At 37.9% G+C, this 27,687-nt stretch overlaps 1 protein-coding gene across 5 annotated transcripts in view; it reads left to right on the top strand.

Moving 5' to 3' along the window:
* Positions 1-24,526, top strand: part of LOC105473969 (dynein assembly factor with WD repeats 1) — a 58,198-nt gene extending 33,672 nt beyond the window's left edge. For 4 of the 5 annotated variants that reach the window (XM_071073486.1, XM_071073489.1, XM_071073488.1 and 1 more), the window contains 7 exons: positions 402-509; positions 2,364-2,470; positions 3,662-3,764; positions 4,567-4,681; positions 19,130-19,206; positions 21,712-21,874; positions 24,107-24,526. In XM_071073486.1, coding sequence (XP_070929587.1) covers positions 402-509; positions 2,364-2,470; positions 3,662-3,764; positions 4,567-4,681; positions 19,130-19,206; positions 21,712-21,874; positions 24,107-24,141 — 708 coding nt within the window. In that variant the 3' untranslated portion in view covers positions 24,142-24,526. Of the gene's footprint in view, positions 1-401; positions 510-2,363; positions 2,471-3,661; positions 3,765-4,566; positions 4,682-14,667; positions 15,619-19,129; positions 19,207-21,711; positions 21,875-24,106 lie in introns of those variants that run through there. The other variant, XM_071073490.1, reaches the window with a different exon arrangement.
* Positions 24,527-27,687: the final 3,161 nt, after the last annotated feature.

Consider the following 27,687-nt stretch of genomic DNA (forward strand, 5'->3'; position numbering starts at 1 on the left):
ACTTGGCATTGAGACTACAAGCCTGTAGTCTCTTGATGAGTGAGGGGCCATGATTGGAAGGACTGTGGTGACAGCAGCAAGGAGAAGGAGAGCCAGATAGCAGGGATCTTGAAGGAGATGGGCTTCACTTTTGTTCATGTTCTTCTGTGGTCTGCAAGTGGCAAAGGGAGCCAGTGCCCCTCCAAGCCTGAGCTGGGTGCTGTGGGAGAACAAGCAGCCTCTTTTCAAGAGGAAGACTCTGAAGGACTCAACCTGGGGATAGCAGGTCACACATATGTGGTGTTTTGTACAAAGAATTAGGCTGAATCTGGTAAGGTAATTGCATCTGGAAAATTTTCTGTGTATAATGAACACTTTGAAACTCTATCTTCCTAAAATTTCTCCCATTTCATGTAATTTAGGTGTGTTTATCATTTAACCCTCAAAGCACATTGGTGGCGACTGGAAGTATGGACACAACAGCCAAATTGTGGAACATTCAGAATGGCGAGGAAGTTTGCACCTTAAGAGTATGTCAATAATGTTAATGAGCCTGTTATTTGTGTTAATTCTTATTCGTGTTTTTGTTACAAAATGAGCTCTAAGTTGGATGTTGTTGAGTTGCTGGTTTTCAGACTGTAGTGGTGAAAGAGTATTCCTACTGGTTTCTGTCTATTCCAAAAGACTTGGGTGGAGGTGCTGGGGAAGTCCAAGGAGCTTTTTATTTTGACTAACTTTAGTCTGCAAAACACATCAACTATAGCTTAGAACCCATCACCATCTCTCTGGCTAAAAGGAAAGCAGGTGGAGGCTGGCACTTTTGCAAGAGGCAGAACTGGAGAACCATGCCAAGAGAATCTTTAAAGCGATTGCTGTGAGCACACTCTCCTCTGCCCGCTGCTCTTTGAACCATCCTTATCACAAAGTCTGAAATGAGAGAGGGGCAAGTGACCAGAGGGAGAAGGTCAAAGGGCTCCGCCCACAGAGTGAGTGCTGGTGGGGTGTGCTCTTGTGTGTCACCACCATGCGCCCAGCACCTCCCGGTGACCTGCCACCCTCCCCTTCCTCCCACCCTCCCCTTCCTCCCACCCTCCCCTTCCTCCCACTCTCCCCTTCCTCCCACCTTCCCCTTCCTCCCACCCTCGCCTTTCTCCCACCCCAGCCCAAGTCACTGCAACAAAAATAGGGTGACCCTATGTTGTACTCAGTGGGAACAGCTGGATGGGAAATTCAGTTTCCTTGTCCTTTCAAAACTATAAATACATTTTTAAAAACATGATTTGTTTCCTCAGAAAGCTTTTTCTAAGAAAGTTGAAACATGGACCGAGAAAGAAAAAATTCTCCATTTAAAAATAACAGTAATGGCTTTTCTTTCTTAAATCTGAGCATCTAGCATTATTAGTATAAGTATACTCTTTCTGTTCTCAGTTCTTTTTTTTTTTTTTTTTTTTTAAACAACAACAACAACATTACTATCTCTTCTTTCAGGCAAATGTGCAGGGAAAGGCCCTATTAATGCTGCACTTTCAACTAAAATGACTCCTTTTACAGACTGCCTAAGAGCACTCGAAGGGAGGGGTCCTGCTCGGCACACCTGTCTGCCCCGGAGAGTGCATTTGTTTTGCGTACTTAGAATTCTAATATTCAACTACATGCATTTTTGTCCTTTGAAATCTATCAGAAATATCCAGTTATAAATCAACTTTTCCATTTCTTTGTATTATTTAAAAATATAATTATGTGAATTTACTAAAATAGTGGAGGAATCATGGGCTATACGTACTCCACCCAGGATCCCCTTATCAGAGTTCCCGAATCTGCTCTACAGAGGGGTTTCTTCCCATTGTCTCACAGTTTGATTCACTGACACTAGACAGTAACGAGCTGAACGTCAGGCCAAAGGCAGGAATTTATCAATCGATTTCATGTCAAGTTATCCTAATAATTGCCTTTTTAAAAGTAATTAGTTTTATTCCATACACTGTTTACTTTTGCACACCATGCGTTATTAGCCCATGTAGTCCCCAGCTCTGTAGTGTTTCCAAGACAATGTAAAGGACGCCCTCTAGTTTCCCCCAACACAACCTCTTTCTTTTGTTTTTAATCAACATTATTAGGTTAAATGAACTAGCTGTGTGTAAGTCACTAATTTTAGTAAACTCACAGGATTGTGTAGCTAAAACCTAGTTTTCAAACCTTTCCATCACCCCAAAAAGAACCCTGTGCCCACGTGCAGACACTCCTCATCCTCACCCCAGCCAACTGCTGACCTCCCTTCCTGGAGCTCGGCCTTCTCCAGCATTTCCTTTCAGACTATGATATTGTACACTTGCAGAAATTGTTTTATCTGCCGGTATACTTGACGGTATCTGCTCTTTTTCTAGGGACATTCTGCCGAAATCATCTCCTTGTCATTTAACACCTCAGGAGACAGAATCATCACGGGGTCTTTTGATCATACAGTTGTAGTGTGGGATGCTGATACTGGAAGGTAATTCTTAGTTCTTAAGCATTGTTTTAACCTGGATCAGGGGGTTCAGAAAACCCTCTGTTTTTTATTAGCTTAAGCTGCTCTCTATTAACTCTGCTGTGGGTTCCATAAAAATAGGACATATTGAAAATGTAAATTAATTCATTCTTTAATGATATTTCTGATTCACAAAATATGTGCATTCTTGGAATTCAGAGCAAATAATGACAAATAGCAACATAAAAGGAGAATGTTAGCAATAGTCTGGTTACATAGCTACTATTTATTCCAGGGATAATCAAATTTCAATGGCTTGTCATTATGTTAGGCATGAATATCATGTATAAATAAAACTCTTAGTTAATTTCCCAAATTTAATTTAGTCCAAGAACTTCAACTTCCTTCCTAATGATTTTTGGTCCTAGTTGCTAGGAAGTTAACTAAATTAGCATATTTGTGTTGGAAAACTACTCTTGGATTTGTCTGTGATTTAATAGAGGGGCTAATTATCAGGGGTGCCGACCAAGATGTATGCAACAAGAAATGACAGAGAAAGAAGGACCTTTCAGTTACTTGACATGTGGTTTCTGAACAACCAGGGTGCACTCGTCTGGTGTAAGAATACTTCTTACGGCTTTTACTATTTGTTACCCATTTCTTTTTGAAATGTTGCCTTAAGTAGCATTATTTTGATAGTTTAAAATCTAAGTACATTTTTGTTGAAATGATATTATTTATTTATTTGAGACAGAGTCTCACTCTGTCGCCCAGCCTGGAGTGCAGTGGCGCGATCTCGGCTCACTGCAAGCTCCGCCTCCCAGGTTCGCGCCATTCTCCTGCCTCAGCCTCCAGGGTAGCTGGGACTGCAGGCACCCGCCGCCATGCCCGGAGAATTTGTTTGTATTTTTAGTAGAGGTGGGGTTTCACCGTGTTAGCAAGGATGGTCTCGAACTCCTGATCTTGTGGATCCACCACCTCGACCTCCCAAAGTGCTGGGATTACAGGCGTGAGCCACTGCGCCCTGCCGAAATGAAATTATTAGTAGTTTCTTTTTGAGCACTAGTAAAGCCGTATTTGTTTTGTCATCAAATATATTATTTTATAAAAACCAAAATTTAGATTAGCTTACACAGATGGGCTTGGCCTCGTTATTCATGTGCATATACTGAAGTAAGATATCTTTCACTAATTTTAATTATTTTTGTGTTGTAGGAAGGTAAATATCTTAATTGGTCATTGTGCTGAGATTAGCAGTGCCTTATTCAACTGGGATTGCTCTCTAATATTAACTGGCTCTATGGACAAAACCTGCATGGTGAGCTAAATAAATAAATATCTTTGCTTTATATTGTGTCTATACTCTTTACTGTGTCAGATATCCATTGTAACATTAACAAATTTCAAAAGTGATATAAAATTAAGATATTAATTTACAAATAATAATTGGTAATTTTTTAAATTTCAAGTTTGGGATTTTCCAAATTTGAAGGAATTGTGATGTAGTAAAGCAATTTGAATTTCTTCAAGTATATTAAATATCTTATTTGAGAAGGCATTTTATTTTTATTTAATATCCCACTTTTCATTTATAGAACTTCAATTAGTAGAGTGACCGTCAAGGAGCCTCAAACACAATGTTTCCTTGTCCCTAAGTTTCTATACTTAAAAAATGGTTACTAAGAGATTATACTATGGAATTATCATTTGTTTATGTAACAAATATATTACAATTTTATAATGTACTTTTCATTTTCTGACATTGTCATTTTATATGAAGCTCCTAATCATTTGATGTCCTTCCTACAAAAAGAGCAAAACTCTTCCCCAACCAGTAAAGCATACACGTTGAGATATTTTTTCTTTCTTTAATGTAGTGGCAGATTCTAAATGTCTGACTTTGGTTTTCTCTGTGATTAGGGTGTGCCTTCCTTGATGGTTGGCTGTGGTCTCTGGTCATGAATCAAAGTAAATCTAACCGAACATGCGAGAATTACACAAGTAATTTTTGCACAGTTACTTAACCAGCCCTAAGCATGTCATGAAGACCACTGGCCATCTTCACACTTGAGACAGAAAGTCATAGTCTTTTTTTTGTTTTTTGTTTCTTTTAATTGTAGCTGTGGGATGCTACAAATGGCAAATGTGTGGCAACCTTAACAGGCCATGACGATGAAATACTAGACAGCTGCTTTGATTACACTGGAAAGCTTATTGCAACTGCTTCAGCCGATGGTAGGTGATCTGTTCATACTTTTAATTTTTGGAGAGATTTATGCTTTGCTTGATGACCATGCATGATTCTACACTATGGGTCATTTCTCTGATGACCAGCTATGATTAAAAACCATGTCTCATCTCTGTGGTGACCATGTATGGCACAATAGTATGTCTATATCATATAGCTGATAACCACATGTAATGTTATACAATGTCTGTGTCACCTGCTAGATAACCAGGTATATGAGGTCTTTGTCATCTTCTTAATACCTGTATATGATGCTATATTCTAGGTCATCTCCATGATTATTAGTATTATTATTATTTTGAGATGGAGTCTCACTCTATTGCCCAGGCTGGAGTGCAGTGGCGCGATCTCGGCTCAATGCAACCTCCGCCTCCCAGGTTCGAGCAATTTTCCTGCCTCAGCCTCCCAAGTGGCTGGGAATACAGGCATGCACCACCATGCCTGGCTAATTTTTGTATTTTTAGTAGAGACGGGGTTTCTCCATGTTGGCCACACTGGTCTAGAACTCCTGACCTCAGGTAATCCACCTGCCTTGCCCTCCCAAAGTGCTGGGATTACAGGCATGAGCCACCGCGCCCGGCTTCCCTGATTATTATGTATGATGTTACCCTATGTTGGCCTTGTCAACTTAATTGCCATCAATGGTGCTATAATCTCCCTTATAACCACCTGTGCTGTTCCACTGTGTCTACCACATTTTTGTGATAAGCATACATGATGCTATGCTATACACTGTCTCTTTGATTACCACTGTGATTCTACACTATAAGTCATCTTATTGATAACCATACATGGTGCTATCCTAAGTGTGCTTCAATCCTGTGACAGTCACATGTGATACTACACTCTATCTGTCATCTCCCTGTGGCTCACATGTGACATGATATTGTGTCTGTCTTATCACCCGAGGATCATGTTTATTTCTATGCTGTATCTGCATCATCTTGTTGAAAGTTGAATATTATGCTACACCGTGTTTTCATCTACTCCTTTAAAACCACATTTGATGCTGGGCCATATCTACATCATATCCTTGATAATCATATATGATGCAAAACCTTGAGTCATCTTGCTGACAAATATGTGTGATACTAACTCTGTGTCCACATCATCTCATTGAAGCCACATGCAATGCTATATGACGTCTTTATTCTCTCAGTGACAACCATCTGTATTGGTGTATTATGCATGCATCATGTCCTGGATAACATTTTATGATACTGAACAACAAGTCATTCCCATGACAAACATATATGATGCTGTATTATGTGTCATCTCTTTGACAACCACATGTGATGATTCATAGTGTCTGCACTATTTCCCTGGCAAGTATTTATGGTGTGACTCTATGTCTGCAGCATATTCCTGACAAACATGTGTTAACACTATACAACTTCTACATTATCTCCCTGACAATTTCCTATTTTACACTGAACTATGTCTACACTATATCCTTGATAACCACATGGTACTATACTATGTCTCCATCATCCTATGTCTCCTTGGCAAGCATATGTGATGCTATACTAAGTCTATGTTATATCATGGCATCACATACCATGCGTGATGCTATTCTATGAGGCATAGAATATGAAGTATGAACTATGTGTCATCTTCCTGAAGACACAGGTGATGCTAAACTACATCAATACCATCTACCTGATAATCACGTATGAAGCTACACCAAGTCTATGTTATCCATCTGACGACCACATATGATGCTATATTTTATCTATGTCATGTATCTGACTACTATGTTTTAATTTACACTGTTTGTTATCCTCTTTATAATAATGTATGGTAGTATACTATATCTTTATCCTATTCTTTATAACCATGTATGATACTGTTCCATATCTTAGTATTTCTTAGAAATCCATGTATGATGCTATAGTATTTATACCTCATTGCCCTGGCCAACATGGTCTGCAGGGTCCACTATATCACATCGCCACCTTTAGAAAGGTGGTGATATTTTATGTATATATCCTATTGGTTCTGTTTTGTACATATGTATATATCCTATTGGTTCTGTTTTATACATATATCCTATTGTATTTTATATGTATGTCCTATTGGTTCTGTTTTATCCTATATATAATTATATATATTTTATATATTTATATATTGTATATATTTATATATTTTTATATATTATATATTTATACTTATTATACTATATTTACTCTATGTATAATTCTGTTTATATTATATATAAATATATAACCAATAGTATATAAATACACACACACACATATAGTATGTAACCAATATTATATAAGTATACACACATACATATTTATATATGAAGGCTGAGAAATCTTGCGATATGCCATCTGCAAGCTGGAGAATCAGGAAAATCAGTGGTGTAATTCAGTCCAAGTCTGAAAACCTAAAAACTTGGGGAACCAATGGTGTAACTCTTAGTCTGAGGCCAAAAACTTGAGAGAACTGAGGAGGGCACTAGTGTCAGTCTTGGAGTCTGAGGATCTGAGAACCAGGAGCTCTGATGACCGAGGGCCAGAGAAGATGAAGATGGATGTCCCAGCTCCAGAAGAGAGAAGAATTTCATCCTTCCTCCACCTTTTGTTGTATCTGGGTCCTCAATGGATTGGATGATACCTGCCCACATTGGTGAGGGTGGCTCTTCTTTACTCAGTCTAACACCCTCACAGACACACCCAGAAATAATGTTTTAACAACTACCTGGGTATCCCTTAACACAGTCAAGTTGATGCATAAAATTAACCATCACAACGCCACACTGTGTCTGTGTATAACCTGTTACCCACATATGACACTATACTATATGTGCATCATCTCCCTGATAACCAAATACATTGTCATGATGTTTCTGAGTTATCCTAAAGCATGCGTTATGCCTACCTTATTCTTTGGTAGTCATATATGATGTTGTACTATGACAATTTCCTTGATGATCATGTATGATGCTATATAATATATGCATCATGGCCAGGTGTGGTGGCTCATGCCTGTAATTTCAATACTTTGGGAGGCCAAGGTGGGAGGATCGCTTGAGGCCAGGAGTTTGAGGCCAGCCTGGGCAACATAGGGAGACCCCATCATTACAAAATATTAAAACAAAATTAGCCAGGTGTGGTGGCGTGCACCTGTAGAACTAACTACTCAGTAAGCTGAGGAAAATAAGCCTAGGAGTTCAGGGTTACAGTGAACTATGATTATGCCTCTACACTCCAGTCTGAGTGATAGAGCAAGACCCTGTCTCCTTGATGAATATATTCGTTGATGAACACACACACACACACATGCACACACACACACACACCCCTCATATTCTAGACAGCCATATGTGGTGTTACATTATTTGAAATATATTGGACAACGATGTGTTATGTTATATTATTGCTATATCACCCCTTTATTAACCCCATAAGATGCTATAATATGTTACTTTATACTATTTCTGCATCATATTCGTAATAACCATTTATTACACTAGGCTACAATTAATCTCCAGGACAAACATATATGATATTACACTATGTCTGTGCCATTTGGAAAACAGGGTATGATGATACAATATTTTTGTGTTACTTTCCTGACCACTTAATTTATGATGCTGCAATATGTCTGCTTCATTTTCATGATAAGCACCTGTGACATTACAACATACCTGTGTCAAATCCATGGTATCTTCATATGACACAAAATTATATGTCATCACCCAGATACCTTTTTTTTCTGCATCCAATCATCCATGAGACCCCGATGCCTTGTATGGCACTATGCTATGTGTCATCTCCCTGATAATGTATGACACCGCCCTATATCTGCATTATGTCTCTGACAACCTAAGTAAGCTTATACTATTTTTTGAGCCATATCCTTGACAATTGTATATGAAGCTATATTATGTCTCATCATGTTCTTGACGATGGAAGAAACTATGCTATGCTTGCATATATTTAAGAATCATGTATAATGTTATATATACAAGCATGTTTGTATATATACACACGTATATACATATATACATGTGTGTATGTATACCCATACATATATATGTATATATACACACATACATACTATGTGTATATATACATATATATGCGTGTATATATATTGTATATTTATATATAATATATATGTTATATATACACGCATATACATAACATTATACATGATTATATATTATGTGTATATATATTACATTCCGAGATACTGGGAATTAGAACTTCAACATATGAATTTTAAAAGGACACAATTCAGCATACAATAATATCACATATGACATACTGTGTATTTGCTTCTTCTGCCTGAAGACTGAATATTATTTTATGTTTTTATAATCTTCTTGAAGCCACTTAAATTACACTGTAACTTCATCATGCCCTTTGCAAAGGACTGTGCTACACCTTATGGGTGACACAGCCTAGTTATTTAAGGATGATGCTACAATATATTTACTTTGTCTCCCTGATGATCATTTTATTTGTTAGAACGTGTTTTCATCCTCTCCTTGGCAACAACTTATAATTCTCCACTATGTCTGTGTCATTGCCTTGATAACCACATGTACTCTTTCTGTATCATCTTTCTGACTACCACATATGATGCTGTATAATATGTGTCTTATATCCCTGATAACCACATGTGATGCTCTCTTACCTCTTACCTTTCTGTAGGACCTTTATGAGATTACACTATGTCTACGTCATCTCCCTGATGGCCACAAATGGCAGCTGCATTACATGTGTGCCATCTCCCTGACCACATGTGCCTCTACGCTGTCTGATTCATCTTTCTCATGACCATATATCCTGCTTCACTACGTGTAGATCCTTTCATGACAACAGTTTTTGGCTCTGTGCCGTGTCTGTGTGTGTCTATGTGTCCATACTGTGCTACATTATGCTCTGCTCTGCTATGCCATATCATACCATACCATACTATACTGACTTATGTGTATACGTTGTCTTTTTTGGAACCAAGTATAATGTTACATTCTGCCTCATCTCCATGGTCAACATGTATGATGTTATGTGATATCGAGGTCGTCTTCTTTCTCTTTTTCTTTTTTCTTTGAGACAGAGTCTCGCTCTGTTGCCCAGGCTGGAGTGCAGTGGCATGATCTTGGCTCACTGCAACCTCCACCTCCCGGGTTCAAGCGATTCTCCTGCCTCAGCCTCCCGAGTTATGTCACGTTCTTGGTAATCATGTGTGATGTTATCCAGTGTGTTATCTCTTTGATCACTGGATGTGATGCTAAACTATGCCTGTGTCATCCGCTGTCAACAATATGTTATGCTGCATACTGTGTTCCTTATCTTCTTGATGATCATGTATGATGCTGCACTGTCTGGTATGTCTGTTTCATATCACTGGAGGCCTGGACATTGCTACACTTTGTCTTCATCATCTCAGTGATGACCGCCTATTGCGCTTCATTTGTATTCTTCATTTCCTTGAAAACAGAAATGTTTTCCTATGTCTGTGTCACCTTGTTGAAAACCACACCTAAGCTATACTGCTGTCACCCCCTACCTGTTAATCATGTAGGATGGCATATTCTGGGTTATCTCCTTGGTGATCATATAAAAGGCTGCCATGTGTCTGCAATGATAAACATGCTAATTGTGGACTGTGCTCTCATATGTTTGCATCTATGTGTCTTAGACAACTATGTATGCTACAATATCACTCCAAATCTCCTTGGCAACCATATGTGATGCCACATTTTGGGTCCTATCACTGATGGTCATGTTTGATGCCCCAAGACATCTGCATCATCTCTGACCACTATGTGTTGTACAATATTATCACTGCGTATAGCATCCTAAATGCTACAAAGGAGCGTGTAACATTTGACAAGCATGTATATTGCTAAACTATTTCTCTGTCATCTCCTTTACAATCGCAATTGTGTATGAGTCTGTACTATATCTGAATCATCTCCTAGATAACAAAGTGACGTGCAGTTTTAGGATTCGTCTTTCAGAACCACACATGAGAAGACCATCTTGATGATGATTTGTGACACTATCCTTTGCTTGGGTCTTGGTATCACCACATATTGTGTTAAAACATGACTGCATGATATCATTCATATCCACATGTGATGTTATACTATGTGTACTTCATTTCCTTAAAAACTATAGATGATATTATACTAAGTTATCGCCTTTATAACCATGTGGTATACCTCCCTATTTCTGAGTCATCACCTTGATAACCACACGTGACATTATATTGTCCCTTTCATCATGGGTAATGTTTTTGTCCTTGGTAACCACATATGATGCCTGCTGTTTATACGGACCAGCTCCTTTGTGATATTTATGATGCCATAATATAGGTTATTTCCATGAGGAAAACCTACAGTGCTACATTTGTGTAAGTCATCTCCTTGATATTCATGTATAATGGTATCCTATGTGCCATTTTAAAATTACCATATGTGATGGTACTCTACATGTACATCATCCCTCTGATGACCATGTGATACTGTAAGTGTGTCATCTCCTTGGAACTAGGTATGGTTCTAAAATCAATCTTTGTAGAGTCCTTGTACACCACATATATCCCTGCACTATGCATATGTCATGCTCTTGATGGCCACTAGTATGCTACAGTGTCTCTGTCATCTCCCTGATGATCATGTATGACATTACAACATGTCTACACCTTCTGCCAGAAGATAGTCATCCTATCTATCTATCTATCTATCTATCTATCTATCTATCTATCTGATCTATTGAGAGAGTCATCTCTCTCTCTCTTTCTCTGCATTAGGTCTGCTCATGTTCCTAAAGGCCTTTATAATGCAACAATATTTCTGTGGCATTTCTTTGATAAACACGTAGGACCTCACATCACATCTGTGTCTACCTCATTTACTTTATAACCATGAGTGATACTGTACTATGTCTGCACCACCTCCTTGATAAACAAATATGGTGCTATACTGCATCTTCATCATCTTTATAACCATGTATGATCTTGGAACCTGGTCTTTTCCCTGATCCCGTACTGAGGATTATCCTATATTTTGGGTCATTTCTCTGACCATAATGTATGATGCTACAATATGTCTACATCATAAACTTGATAACCATGGATGGTGCTGTAATACTACATGCACCATCTCTTTGATAACCACAAACGATTCTCTACTATGTGTACCACAGCTCCTTTACAATCATTGATGATCTATTTTATTTGTCACCACTTCGATTACTACTTATGATTCAACACTGAGCCATCATGTTGATATCCATATATGATGCCACTCTGTGTCATCTCTTTGAAAACCATGTATGATGTTACACTCTGTGGACCTTACATCCAAGAAGACTACATATGATGTTACACTAGATTATGTCATCTCCCTTATCCCCCCATTTGGCATTATATTGTCTGTCTTCCTCATCTCACTGATGATCACTTATGAGGATACATGATGTCTGCTTCACTGTCTGCATTAATATGTATGGTGCTATATCTTATCAGAGTCATCACCTTGAAAACCACCCACGATGCTACATGTTTTCATCACCATCTTGAAATTTATGCTGGATTCAATACAATATCTGTTTTAGATAATGTTGCACCTTTGCCAATCACATGTTTGCGTCATTGATAATCATATATAATTCTAGGCTATAGCCCACCATGACACCCACATATCATGCTATACTATGTCTGTATCACCTTTTAACATACTATATATGTTGTTACATTATGACTTTTTCACCTCCTTGAGAGCCATGTATGATACTGCTGTACTATGGCTAAACTTCCTGATGACAGTGATGCTACATAATGTCTGCATCATACCCTTGACAAAAACATGTGGTGCCACACTCTGTCTGCATCATAATTTTATTAAGTATGTGTTATGGTATAGTATTACTGCAGCACACTTTGACAAATATATGATGCTCTGCTTTAATTCATGTCGTGTAGTGATGTAAACTATATTTGCATCCTTTACTTGATGACAATATATGATGCTATACTATGATTTTATTATTTCCACAATATTCTCAAATGACAATCTATTATGGGTCATCTTTTTGATGGTAACGTATGGTGTTACTCTATGTATGTGTCATCAAGTTAAGTACCATGTATATGCCATTCTATGTTTGCCTCTTTTTCTTGATATCCATAAAGTATGCTAATTTGTGGGTCAGTTTCCTGATGACCATGTTTGATGCTGGAAGATGTCTGCATTATCTCTTTGAACATCAAGTGGGATTAATACTGTGTGATGCTAAACTATTTATGTGATGCCTCCTTGACAATAACCTCTGATAATCATCTCCCTGAGAATGATGTGTGATGCTGTAACATACCCTGTCTGTAGTAAATCCTGTGATACTAGACTCTATTTGGGTCTTCTTAATAACACTGAATATATGTACCATGTTTCATCTCACTACTCCCAGTTATTATGCTACAATATAATTGTCTCTGTCAACCATATGCAATGCTATCTTATGTGTCATATCCTTAATAGCCATATATAATGCTACACTATATCTACTTCCTCTTCTTGATAACCACATGCAATGTTATACTGTTGTCTATATCATGTCCTTGAAAACTCTTTATGATATTATGCTGTAGTTCATCTCATTTAGGACAGTTTATAATGCTACAATGTTTGTGCCATCACCTTGAAAGTTACATATGATTATATATTATTTCTGCATATTTTCACTATAGCTATTTTATCAGTCACATATTTCTAATAAACATCTGTGACATTTAAACCTTTGTGATTTCCCTGACAACCATGTATGATGCGACATTATGTCTTCGTTGTCTTACTGAGACCCTATATGACTATTACCCTGAAAATAATATACTGCTACACTATATCTAATATGTAATTATTACTTGACAACCACTTATGGTTACATACCATGTCTGCATTGTTTTTAACAGCAATACATGAATTTGTACTACGTTTACATCAATTTTAAAATAACTATGCATGATATTATGAGTAATCTCACTGATGACAGTATTTGAGGCTGCAAGATATCTGTGTTATCACCTTGACAACTATATATGGTGCCACAGTATATGTGCAAAATCTGCTTGAGAAGTACATATTATGCTGTTATGACTGCATTATCTCTTTGATAACTATGTATGATGTTTAAACCAAGGTTGTTCTCTTTGATAGTCACATATTATGAATGTCAATGTGCATGTCATCTACTTGAAAACCAAGTATGATGCTATACTATTTCTCTGTCATCTCCTTGATAACCTTATAGAGTACCATACTATTCTGCATCATCTTCTGGACAATTACACATGATAATCATGGACATGTGTCATATCCATGATGGCCATGTATACTATGTTATTTGGGTATCATCTTTTATAGTCCACATATGACCCTACACGATGTCTCCATTATTTTCTTGATGATCATATATGATGCTACACTATGTCTTTTTCATCTACTTGAACTTGACAATGATCACACCTCAGGCTATACTATGTCTGCATTATCTCCTTTAAATCCTTACGTGATGTACAGCATGTCTGCATTAACATTCGGACTCCTGTGTAGGTACTACTATACATCTGGATCATCTTATTGATGATCATGTATGATGCTATACTGTGTATGTGTCAGCTCCGTAATTCTGACCTATGTCTGTATAATCTCCTTGTCAACAATGTATGACACTACACTATATCTGCATTATCTCCTTGATAACCACATTTGACCCTACAGTACATTTATGTCATCTCTCTTACCACATGTGACACTAAGCTATGTCTGTGTCATCTCCCTCATGGCCATGCATGACATTACTCTATGTCTACATCTGTGTTGACCACATATGACACTACATTATATCTGTGTCACCCCCTGTGATATGTGTCATGCTGAATTATGATCATGTCATTGCTTGGCAATCATATATGAGAATACATTGTGTCTATACTATCGTCTCTTTGACAGGCACATATTTCTGTCTGATTCCTCTGATGACGACATTCCTCTGATTCTTCCGATTCCTCTGATGACTACATGTGGTGACTCGACATCATGTCTGCATAAACTCCTTGACAGCCATTTAAGAGATTCTGGAAGTTCATCCATTCACTAATGGACAATTTAAGTTGTTTTTATATCTTGGCTACTGTGACTAATACTGCAATGAGCATGAGGGTGCAGATACCTCTTCAAGTTACTGATTTTATTTTCTTTGGATATGTACCCAGTAGAGGGATTGCTGGATTGTATGGTAGCTCTATTTTAATTTTTTTTGAGGAGCCTTCATACTGTTTTCCATAATGGCTGTATCAATTAGCATTCCCACTAGCAACATTCAAGGGTTTCTTTTTCTCTACACGTTTGCTAACATTTTAAAATCTCTTGTCTTTTTGACAATAACCATCCTAAGTGCAGGTGATATTTCATTGTGGTTTTGATATGCATTTCTCTAGTGATTAGTGAAAGGAGCACCTTTTCATATGTACCTGTTGGCCATTAATATGTCTTCTTTGGAAAAATCTATTCAGGTTCTTTGCCCATTTTTATTTTTTGCTATTGAGTTGTGTGAACTACATTTAGGATGTTAACCCTTTATCACATATGTGATTTACAAACATTTTCTCCCATTTCATGGGTTGCCTTTTCATTTTTAAAATTATTTTCTTGGCTGTGCAGTAGCCTTTACTTTCATGTGGTCCCACTTGTTTATTTTTGCTTTTGTTGCCTGTGCTTTTGGTGTCATGTCCAAAAAGTCATTGCCAAGACCATTGTCAAGCTGCCTTTTATATTGTCTTCTAGAAGTTACACAGTTTCATATCTTGTGTTTGTCTTTAATTTATTTAGGGTTAATTTTTGTAAATAGTGTAATATTCTTCAGCATGTGGATAACCAATTTTGCTAGCACCATTTATTAAAGAGATTTTTCTTTCTCCATTGTGTATTTTTGATGCCTTTGTTAAAGATTAGTTGACCATATATGTGTGAGTTTATTTTTAGGCTTTCTATTGGTCTATGTGTCTGTTTTTATGCCAGTACTATTTTGATTACTATAGCTTTGTAGTATAGCCAAGATATGGGAACAACCAAAGTGTTCATTGACAGATAAATGGATAAATAAATGTGATATATATATACATACTTTTATTTTCACCATAAAAGAAGAAAACATTGCCGTTTGTGACAATATGGATGAACCTGGAGGATTTAAGTGAAATAAACCAGACACAAAAGGACAAAACACTGTATGATGTACTTTGACGTGGAGTCTAAAAAAGTTGAACTCATGAAGATAGAGTAGGAGGGTGACTAGTAGGGGTCAAGGGGTGGGAAAAATGGGGAGATGTTGGTCAAAGGGCACAAACTTAGATTACAAGAGGAACAGGTTCTGGGGTCTCAAGTATAGCAGGGGTGGTGGTGGATGTGCTAATTAACTCAATTTTGATGTCATTACACAATATATTTGTATATAAAATCATCATGTTGTACAATTTGAATATATATAATTTTTATTTGTCAAAACCAAATATTTTTAAAAAGTACTTATAAGAAATTTTTTTTAGACAGCAGTTCTTCTCTTTTATTCAATATAATGATTGTATAACTACATTCCCTGTATGCCTCAGAATCTCTTATAAAGGTCAATATTTGCTGGATAGACAAACTTGGAGTTGCAGAACTTAGATATGTGATTTGCTGGCTGAGGGGTTATGAGCAAGGTTTTAATTTTTATTTATTTATTTATTTTTAAATTTAAGTTCTAGAATACATGTGCAGAACGTGCAGGTTTGTTACATGGGTATACATGTGCCATGGTGGTTTGCTGCACCTATCAATCCTAGGTTTTAAGCCCTGCATATATTAGGTATTTGTCCTAATGCTTTCTCTCCCCTTTCTCCTCTTGCCCCTACCCCCAGACAGACCCTGGTGTGTGATATTCCCCTCCCTGTGTCCATGTATTCTCATTATTCACCTACCACTTATGAGTGAGAACATGCAGTGTTTGGTTTTCTGTTCCTGTGTTAGTCTGCTGAGAATAATGGCTTCCAGCTTCATCCATGTCTCTGCAAAGGACATGAACTCATTCTTTTTTATGGCTGCAATGACATTTTTGGATACAAAAATTCTGGCAAAAATGGAAACACCTTGTGACTAACATACTTTTAAGCAGTCACATATCCTTTATGTTATAATCAGGTGTAGAATTTTATTGGTGATTTATTGTAATTACACAGTATTTCATTGTCTCCTTCAAAATTACATTTGCATGCTTGCTGTCTTACTCGCTAGGACATTTCAAAGGTGATCCCTTGCTGATAGATATAAGTCTTCCTTATACCCTAGAATGTAAACATCCTGAGGCTGGAGAATTTAATTGTTTTAAATAACTATTTACTTTTTTTTATCTTCTTACAGATCCTGGCTTTTAATAACCATACCTTAAGTGTAATTAATCCACCCCTCTCATTTTAAATATCATTATTGATAGAAATAATTTACTCAACAATATGTATCAAAATATCTACTTTGTGCCAGAATTGTTTTAGGAATATAGGATAGTTGAGTGAACAAAAGAGATAGGGATCCCTGCCTTCATGGAGTTACATTGTGAACTCTCCAGGCAGACAATATGTAACACCATACTCATATAGAATGCTAGATTATATGGAATGTTTGACTGTATAGAATGTTAGAAGTTGGTTCACACTAAGGGGGGATAAAAAAGGTAGAATTAAAGAATCAGGATTCTTAGGGTGAATGAGAATAAAATCAAGCTCAATTCTAGTTTTATTTTCTATATAATCTGGTATTTGCTCTGGCCATGATTCTATTCTCTCCTTGTCTGATAAAACATTACTTTGAAAATCTCTCTCTCTCTCTCTCTCTCTCTTTTTTCCCTTTTGCATGCTTTGTAAACTTCTTCTCATTCTAGGAATGAGAAGTCTTTCTAGGAAGTCTTGATGTTTACAATGATCTTTTTTTATTTATCTCTGGTCTTTGCTCCTAATTCCCTTCTTAAAATTTAGATCTCATCTAATAGTTACCCGTGCAGCAACATCTATCTATGTATCTATCTATCTGTCTGTCTGTCTATCTATCTATCTATCTCTCTATCTATCTATCTATCTATCTATCTATCTATCTATCTATCTATCTATCTACTTTTTCTTCTTCATTGGAATTATTCTGAAGGCTGATTTTTTTTGTTTCTTTAGTTGTATCCCTATCTGTAAAAAAACTACAGTGTTTCAGGCCATATTATTTCTGAGTTTTCTGAAGTTTAGAAATATAGTTTTATAAAATTTAAAGTGTAGATCTATGCAGGACATTCTCTTTCATGTTATTGACTCTGAAACCAAATTGGTCACTTCCCTTTGAGGCTTTTGAAATGTCCAACTGAATTTCAAGTTATATGTTTTTAAATTACATTAATTCTAAAATAGCAAGTTTTATCATTTTTGTACTTCCTCATGAAGTTGACATTGTCAGAAAGGCAAGTAAAAAATTTATTACAGTATTTTACTTTTCTCTGGATGCAAATCAAGTACCTACAATTTTGTATCCTTGCTATATTTTACTACTATGTAAAGCTATAATTAGAGATTTTAAAAAGCAGTCTTCATCTGGCAAGGCAAATTATAACTTTTCTTCTAACAAAAATGTTACTACTCATGTTTTTCTCTTTCAATACTTATTTATTTAACTTATTCATCCTTTACTTATAAGGAAATGTCCATAGTACTTACTCCATCCATTTCTCCATCCATTCATCCATCATCCATCCATCCATCCATCCATCCATCATCCATCCATCCATCCATCCATCCATCCATCCATCCATCATCCGTCCATCGTCCATCCATCCATTCATCCATCCATCCTACAGCTATTTATTGAATGGCTACTATAGGCTTGGCACTTTTGGTCACTGGAGGCAGAGCAGGAACAAAGTGTTCGATTAGGTTTTTCTGTGGAAAAGAGTTTTTGAAGCCTGTTTTTTACCTGTTGAGTAGCAGCTGATGCTTCTTCTTGGGATGTTCCTTGTGCACCTTGCAGAAACTCAGACTCACACCTAGTGTATCATGCTGGGCTTGCTGCTTATTTCATCACTTGCCTCTTGAAACTTGCTCTAATTCCTCTTTTTCTCTTAAAGGTTTTTCTTTCTGGATTCCTGTTTCTTGCTCTCTTTTCTACCTTAGAATACATCATTTCTTCTAATGAGCTACCAGGGAGCTCCCTCTCGCCCTCTCCTGCAGTGGCACCAGCAGGCATTTAGAGTATTAAGTATCCAGCTCTTACCATTGGCAAGAAGATGAACTTAGCACAGAGCTCGTGTGTCGGGGGATAGATATTTATACAATGCAGGGTCTTTTATCCAAAGTTCTGTATTTAAGATGAATTTATATATATCCCTACCCCTCTCAAAAAGGAACAGCAAGAATTTTCAGTGCTGCCACAAGAAAATGCATTGCCAAACTGGAAGGCCATGAAGGTGAAATTTCAAAGGTGAGTTGCTTTCTCATTTGGAGGAGTTTATTTACTTTCAAAAAATAAAGAGCAGGGCGTGGGTGCAGTGCCTCATACCTATAATCCCAGCACTTTGAGAAGAAGAGGTGAGAAGATTGCTTGAGGCCAGGAGTTCAAGACCAACCTGGGCAACATAAGGATACCACATCTCTACAAAAAAAAAAAAACAAAACAAAAAAAGTCAGCTGCGTGTGGTGTCACACATCTGTAGTCCCACCTACTCTGGAGGCTGAGGCAGGAGGATCGCTTGAGCCCAGGAAGTCAAGGCTGTAGTGAGATGTGATTGCACCACTGCTTTCCAGCTTGGGTGACAGAGCAAGACCCTATCTCAAATTAAAAAAGCAAAAAGCGCATGCTTATTATGAATAGGTCTACTGGAACTGAAGTACTAAAATTTGTTCAATTGTCTCTTTTTTTTTTCTAGAAATCGCTCACCTAAAGACTTTATTTTTAACTGTGCCCTCAAACTTAGCATAATAATGATTTCTAAAACCTCTTAAAAAGTATGGAGCAACATTCTCTTCCACTCTCAGCAAAAGATTTAGTTAGCTGAAAATACTTAATACAGCAATTTAAGGAGCGTGTAAAGTGCTTTTCCTGGTTCCAATAAACACAGAAGTTTATGTTGTGCAAAAAATATGCTGTGCAGCAAATGTGAAGTGTTCTGTAAGTTAGATGCAATTGAGGAAGTAGTTCCTGGAAATACGTAACAACTAAAATATAAAATTATCCACTTTGAACTACAAAGCTGTATCTTAGGATTTGTATAAACTTCCCCCAAAAGATCATTCACAGAGCAGGCCCACCTAGTCAGTGATCTGAAGTTCAGATGTGTCATCAGAACTTCGTAGAGTAGACTAGGACTTGGTGGCTCTCACCTCCCAGCTCAGCCCAATCCCTTGGTTCCCTGTCTGAGATCAGCTGTGTTCCTGCTTTGTAAAATATCAGCTTGATGATTTTAGGTTTCTGAAGGCTCCATCTAGACCCTGGAACTCTGCCCCATGCTGTGCTCTTGGCTCTTCTGCCTCTGCACCTGCAGCTGGTGATCATTGCCCTCTGGCTGGTCAGTGGAGGTCTGCAGGGCATGCAGACTATGGCCTCTTCATAAGCTGGGAGGCTTATGGATGGCAGGAGGGGATGGAAAAGTGGGGTGTGGGTGTGGGAGGCAGGACGAGGAGGAAGCCTGGCCCACGTTTCTGAGTGTCTGACTAGGTAGCTATTGATACATCTGGTGTGTCCCCTCGACAAGTAAACATCTATTTTCATGAATGAGTGACTATAAATAATTCTCTAGTGCTATTTTATTAAATGTTATGCTTTTTAAGTGAACATACTATTGAATTGGCATCTGGTAAGGGCATTTCTATGGGGTGCAAAGCTAAAGTATTCAGTCATTCAGCAAACGTTTTTAGAGAGTGTACACTATGCTGGGCATTGCACAGCCACTAGTAACACAGTGATAAAAACAGAAATGGCACTGCCCTCCTCAAACCTTCAGTCATTGACGAGATGGCCCGAATCACTGTCTTCTGGTGATTAGAGAGGGATGTAAGCATGATGCCCAAAGGAATGCAGGACTAACAGGTTCCTCTGATGGTCACTCAGATACCAACTGGCAACACCTGGCACATGGGAGGCACAGAAGGTTATTTATGGAAAATGCTATACTTGGGGTAGCAGTAGATGAGAATTTCCTTTCTTGTAGGTTCTAACATTCACTTATTCTGTGGCACAGATTAGAGAAGGATCTGTGTGCTTTTTTGTTTTTTATTTATTTTAATTTATTATTATTCTTTTCTTGAGACGGAGTCTTGCTCTGTCACCCAGGCTGGAGTGCAGTGGCATGATCTCGGCTCACTTCAACCTCCACCTCCCAAGTTCCAGCGATTCTGCTGCCTCAGCCTCCTCAGTAGCTGGAATTATAGGTGTGCGCCACCACACCTGGCTAATTTTTGTGTTTTTAGTAGAGATGGGGTTTCGCCATGTTGGTCAGGCAGTCTTGAACTCCTGACTTCAGGTGATCTACCTGACTTGGCCTCCCAAAGTGCTGGGATTACAGGCCTGAGCCACCACCCCCCGCCTGGATCTGTGTGCTTTTGACTACAAAGACAACACCAGGGTTTGGCTATGAAGGATCCTGACTTGTGTGTTCATTCACACCAGGGCCCTGCGTCTTTGCATGGAGAAGGGCATCATGCATCTTTGGAAAGAGGCTGGGTGGGGAATACTCAAATTATATGGATGCTTTGGTCTTTATGCTTAAAAATGTGTGGAGTAGGCAATTAAATTTTCTCTCTGGATTTTAATTTCCATGTATTAATCCCTGCAATATTTTTTTTTCCATCATGAAGAAATTGTTCTATGCAAGAATAAATACCAGACTAGGAAGGTGACATGTGCTTAGTAATGTCCTCTTTTTGCTGATAAGAAATGTGTTTGGAACCATTACACAAAGCCGTGATCATTTTTCTTTCTTTTTTGCAGATTTCTTTCAACCCTCAAGGGAACCGTCTTCTAACTGGCAGCTCTGACAAAACGGCTAGAATCTGGGATGCTCAGACTGGCCAGTGCCTCCAGGTTCTTGAGGGGCACACTGATGAAATCTTTTCATGTACTTTCAACTATAAAGGCAACATAGTCATTACAGGTATGGAAGACATCAACACCATAGACTCATTTTTTCTTGATTGGCTGTTAGAGTTTCCAAGCTGAATACTAACAGGAGTTCATCCCCATTCCCTACCTCTTTTCTATAGTCACTAGCTCATCTTGGCCTGCCCTCATATTTTCATTATTTAATTTTAGTTTTATGAGGACCTGCAGGAGTGAGCTCTGCCATTGACTATAGTAAGGCTTTGTGAACTTTGAATTTTATTTGCTCTAGATAAGGTAATAATTTATCTAGATTTAGTAACCTTACTGGTTACTAAGTGAGGGCAACATAGTGAGACCCTGTCTCTACAAAAAATAGAGCATTAGCTGGGCATGGTGGCATGCACCTGTAGTCCCAGCTGCTCAGGAGGCTGAGGCTGGAGGAGCACTTGAGCCAAGAAGTTGGAGGCTTCGATGAGCTATGATCATGCCACTGTACTCCAGTCTGGGTGACAGAGTAAGACCCTGTCTCAAGAAAAAAATTCAGTTTATGGCAGTAAGTGTTAGTAACCAAAACAAGTCAGGATCAAAATTCTCCCTAGTTGGCTTTACAGCCCATTAGAGATTTATTCTTTGAGCAGAGTTGTTTTCTCCCCTGCTAAAGCACTAATGTTTGGGGGGAAAAGTACATGTATTAACCATTTTTCAACCATTAACAGTTTATGGTGAATTAATAATATTAGCAACTTTTCATAAGAAAAGGGTAGCTTAGATTGTGGAAGGGGGAGAAAAATGACATCATGTTAGTGCAGTGGCTCGAGGGGAGGCCTTGGCAGGGAACGGGTGCCACAGTGGTGTGGAGTAGGGTGCCCTAAGTGAGCACGAAAGACTGGATCTGCCTAAGTACCAGTGATTCTCATTGTGTTGAGCAAATTTAAAAATTACTGGTCTAATAAGTTAAATGCCACAGGCCCAAGGTTGGCTTTACATATTGGCTAATTAGGTGGTTTCCTAGTCAGGTAACTTCAGGAGTGCTGAGAATTATCTCCCCTTACCAATTAGAATGCCTCCCCAGTCTACTTAATCATGGACAGTTTCCAAAATCACAGGGCTTATGATCTTCAAAATCTTCGGGCTTATGATTTTCAAGTGTTAACTAAAATGTAGGTACTTCAAAAACACTGGGAAAATAAGCCATAGATTTTTGTTGTCAACACAATATCAAATCCTTCTCCTTGATGAGAAAAGAGGTGAAGGGCAACGATGGAGGGCACAGGGCGCTCCTGCAGGGAGTGAGAGAAGGAAGACCAGCCTTTCCTAGTCCACATGGCCTCATGTGAGGCTGGCTCTGCAGTACCTCTTCTCTCAGCCAGTTTTCACAGAGGACCCTGGAGGGTTTAGCAAAAGAAATTTTGTTGTTGTGCCTTGCTTTGGTGCCGGCACATACATTCCTGAGTGCTTCTAAGATGCCACTGAGTAATTTAGTGTATCCCAAAGCACCAAAGTGCTTAACGTTGGCTCACTAGACAACAGAGCCTATTAGAACGGGGTGACACTTCTCTCTTGCCATCGATAGAGCAATCACTTTATTTGAAAGAGTCTACTCTATTTTCTGGGTGGACGCCAGCGTGATTAACTGCAGGCATTTTGTAGTGGGCTGCCTGAGGCTGGGTTTAGATTCACAAAGAAAATGGCAGAAAAGTAGCTGGCATGGTCTTTACATTTTTTAAAACATGAAGTGTCATTTTGTGAGATACGGTTTTTATACGCTTTCCTAGTTCCTAAGGCACTCACACTTCTTATACTGATGTTATGTGCCTAGTCCCTGAAGGTGAGAAAACCAGTAGTGCCCACTGATGATGAGAAAACTCCCCTAAAATTTTGAATGGTGGTATGTCCTGCCTCCTCCTAAGCTTATCACCCAAACCTGGAGATATTCAAAGTTACTTTCCACTGGGTGGTGATGTTTGAGGGGACAGCAGAGGGGATGGCTGAGGTGGCTGCATTCCCAAGTTCTCTCCCATTCTAAGAAGCCATGAATCTTGCCAGTGTAAGTAAGCAGGATGTGTACCTGCTTAATTTACAACTAGCTGGTATCGTGGGAAAAAAAAATCACTACTTCAAAGGTGCCTGAGCTGCTCAGAGACTCTGCAGTTAGGCGCGGAGAACCTAGTCCATTTAGCACATTGCTAATTACCGATGGCCCAGAAAAGGTCAACTTGTAGAAAGAGAGAATGAGGTGAATGAAATGAAGAAAAAAATAACTCTGTGAAATCTGTTTTATTAGGCAGCAAGGATAATACCTGTAGGATATGGCGTTGACTGAAGGAAGCTCGTCAGTGAGCAAACTTGCTAGCAATGGTAATCCAGAACTGGAACTTCCCAGACAGCTGCTCCTTTAATATTTCTTACGCTTTCTCTTTTTCTACAAGTCAACTATTTATACAACTGTCCTTTATTTCACGGATATGACCATTAAACATGACAAAGTTATGCCACTCCAATATTATTATTGGATGGAGATGGCAGGACACAGCGTAATGTTTGGCTAATGCCACCAGTTATTTCCATTGTGTTTGTTTTTTAAAAGCATTATGATACTGAAAAAGGAAACCAGAGTAACTTAACAACGTGTCTCCTGGATTTTACTTTGAAGCCTATTGTTATAATTTCTGTTGAATAAAGTCTTTGGAGGAAATTCCTTGTACATCTGTATTTATGATGTATGTTTTTAGGGTGAAGTAAGGGAAATAATGTGGATCTTATTTAATAGCAAATATCTTCTGTTCTGTATTGATACATTGAAAAAAATGTTGGCAGGTTTATTTCTAAGGAAAAGTTAAACAGAATATTCAGACTATTGCATTTGAAAATCTGGGTGGGGCCAGGTGCCGTGGCCCACACCTGTAATCCCAGTGCCTTGGGAGGCCAAGGCAGGTGGATCACTTGAGGTCAGGAGTTCGAGACCAGCCTGGCCAACAGGGTGAAACTCCATCTCTACCAAAAATACAAAAAAAAAAAAAAAAAAAAAAAAAAAAAATTAGGCGGGCGTGGCGGTGGGGGCCTGTGGTCCCAGCTACTCAGAAGACTGGGGCAGGAGAATCGCTTGAACCCAGGAGGCAGAGGTTGCAGTGAGCCGAAATCGTGCCACTACACTCCAGGCTGGGTGACAGAGCGAGATGCCGTCTTACACACACATTAAATAAATAAATAAATAAATAAATAAATAAATACAATCTGGGTGGAAAACGATTGAAGCATGAGAGAAAATGATCAAATACCAACCTTAGTACTGCTGAAATATTTTAAAATGTTTTTTAAAAGCTTGGTTTATGTAAAAGTACCCAAATGTATATTAAAATTAACGTTAAAAGAAAAGCACAAGCATTAATAAAGCCTGAATCTGAAGCAAGAGAATGCCTGAAAATCTTATAAAATTATTTTTCAAAAAGAGCTTCATTGATATATAATCAATATATAAAATATTGCATATATTTAATGTATACATTTTCATGAGTTTGAACATATATGACACCATCATCAAAATCAAGGTACTAAATATACTCATCATCTTCAACTATTTCCTTGTGTTGTTTTGTGTTTTTTGTTGTTTATTGGTATGAGCGCTTTACATGAGCTCTATCCTTTTAGCATATTTCAAGGTGTATAATACTTTATTGTCAACTATGGGTATTGTGGTTTACAGCAGATCCCCAGAACGTGTTCTAGAACTCATTTTCTTAATAATGCGAATAATACCAGTATGGCTGAGTGCTTACCATGTGCCAGTAGTGCCCAACCACTTCATGTAGAACATCTCATTTAATCTTCCTGGCAACGGTTACAAAGTAGATACAAGCCCTGATTTAAAAATGAGGAAACTGAGTCCCTGAGAAGTTAAGGAATTTGCCAAGGGCATCTGGATATTAGGTGGTGATGTTGGTTTTAGAGAGATGAGGAAGGTACAGAAGCAAAGTTTGAAGCTAGCAGAGGTTGGTACATGAAGTTTAAGGAACTGCTTCCATATATAAAAGTGCAAGGTGAGCAGCAAATGCTGTAGAAAGTTATCCAGAAGGTCTAGCTAAGATCATTAATGAAAGTGGCTACATTAAATAAAAGAGTTTCAATGTAAATGAAATATCCTTTCATTAGAACAAAATGCCATTTAAGACTTTCATAGCTAGAGAGGAGAGGTCAGTGCCTCACTTCAAAGCTTTAAAGGATAGGGCTGATTCTCTTGCTAGGGGATAAGACAATTGGTGACTTTAGTTGAGGCAGTCCTCATTTACCATTCCTGAAATCCTAAGGCCCTTAAGAATTAGGTTAAATGAACTCTGTCTGTGCCCTGTAAATGGAAAAACAAAGCCTAGATGACAGCACTTCTGTTTTTATCATAGTTTACTGAATATTTTAAGTCTACTGTTGAGACCCACTGCTCAGAAATAAAAAAGATTTTTTTTCCCAAAAATATTACTGCTCATTGACAATTCACCTGGTCATCCAAGAGCTCTGTTGGAGTTGAACGAGAGGATTAGTTTTGTTTTCATGCTTGCTAACACAACATTCATTCTGTAGCCTATAGATCAAGGAGTAATTTTGACTCTCAAGTCTAATTATTTAAGAAGTACATTTTGTAAGGCTATACCTGCCATAAATTGTGATTCCATTTTGTAAGGCTATACCTGCCATAAATTGTGATCCTCTGGATCTTGGCAAAGTAGATTGAAAACTTTCTAAAAGGGTTTTACCATTCTAGTTGCCATTAAGAACATTCATGATTCATCCTGAATGATGAATCATTTTGAGGATGTCAAAACATCAACATTAACAAGGGTTTAGTAGAAGTTGATTTCAGTCCTCATGGATGACTGAGGGGTACAAGAGATGTGGTTCAAAATAGCAAAAGAACTAGAACTAGAATTAGAAGGTGTGACTGAAATGCTACAATGCCACAATAAAACTTCAGTGGGTGAGGAGTTGCCTCTTACGGATATACAGAGTGGTTTCTTGAGATGGAATCTACTCCTGGTGAAGATGCTGTGAACATTGTTGAAATGACAACAAAGGATTTAGAATATTATATAAACTTAGTTGATAAAGCAGCAGCAGGGTTTGAGAGAATTGACTTCAATTTTTAAAAAGTTTACTGTGGGTAAAATGCTATCAAACAGCATCACATGCTACAGAGAAGTCTTTCATGAAAGGCAGAGTCAATTGATGCAGCAACCTTTATTGCCATCTTATTTTAAGAAACTGCCACAGGCATCTGAACTGAACCTGCAATATCTCCAAGGTCTGCCTGCATCTATATTATACATCTGCATACCTGCGTTCATTGCAGCATTATTCACAATTGTCAGGATATGGAAACAACTTCCTAAGTGTTCGCTGATGAACATATGAATAAATAAAATGTGATATATATGAGATAAAGATATATACATATATGTGTATTAGATTTTCTTACATTACATTGTCAGATAAAGAAATATATACATATGTATTACATTTTCTTTATTGATATAGACATATATGTATCACTATATCCATATAGATATCACATATTCTTTATCCATCATCCATCCATGCACGCTTAGGTGGTTTCCATGTCTTGGTTATTGTGAATAATGCTGCGGTAAACATGGGAGTTCACACACCTCTTTGAGATACTGATTTTATTTCCTTTGGATATATATCTAGAAGTGGGATTGCTGGATCATATGGTAGTTGTATTTTCAATTCTTTGAGGTTCTTTCATACTATTTTCCATAATGACTGCATCATAACTCCTTATCTTACCTATGGTTTGCAAATATTTTCTCCCATTCTATGGTTGCCTTTTCTTTCTGTTGATTATTTTCTTATTTG

This window comes from Macaca nemestrina, chromosome 11, assembly GCF_043159975.1.
Source record: "Macaca nemestrina isolate mMacNem1 chromosome 11, mMacNem.hap1, whole genome shotgun sequence".
NCBI classification, from domain to species: domain Eukaryota; kingdom Metazoa; phylum Chordata; class Mammalia; order Primates; family Cercopithecidae; genus Macaca; species Macaca nemestrina.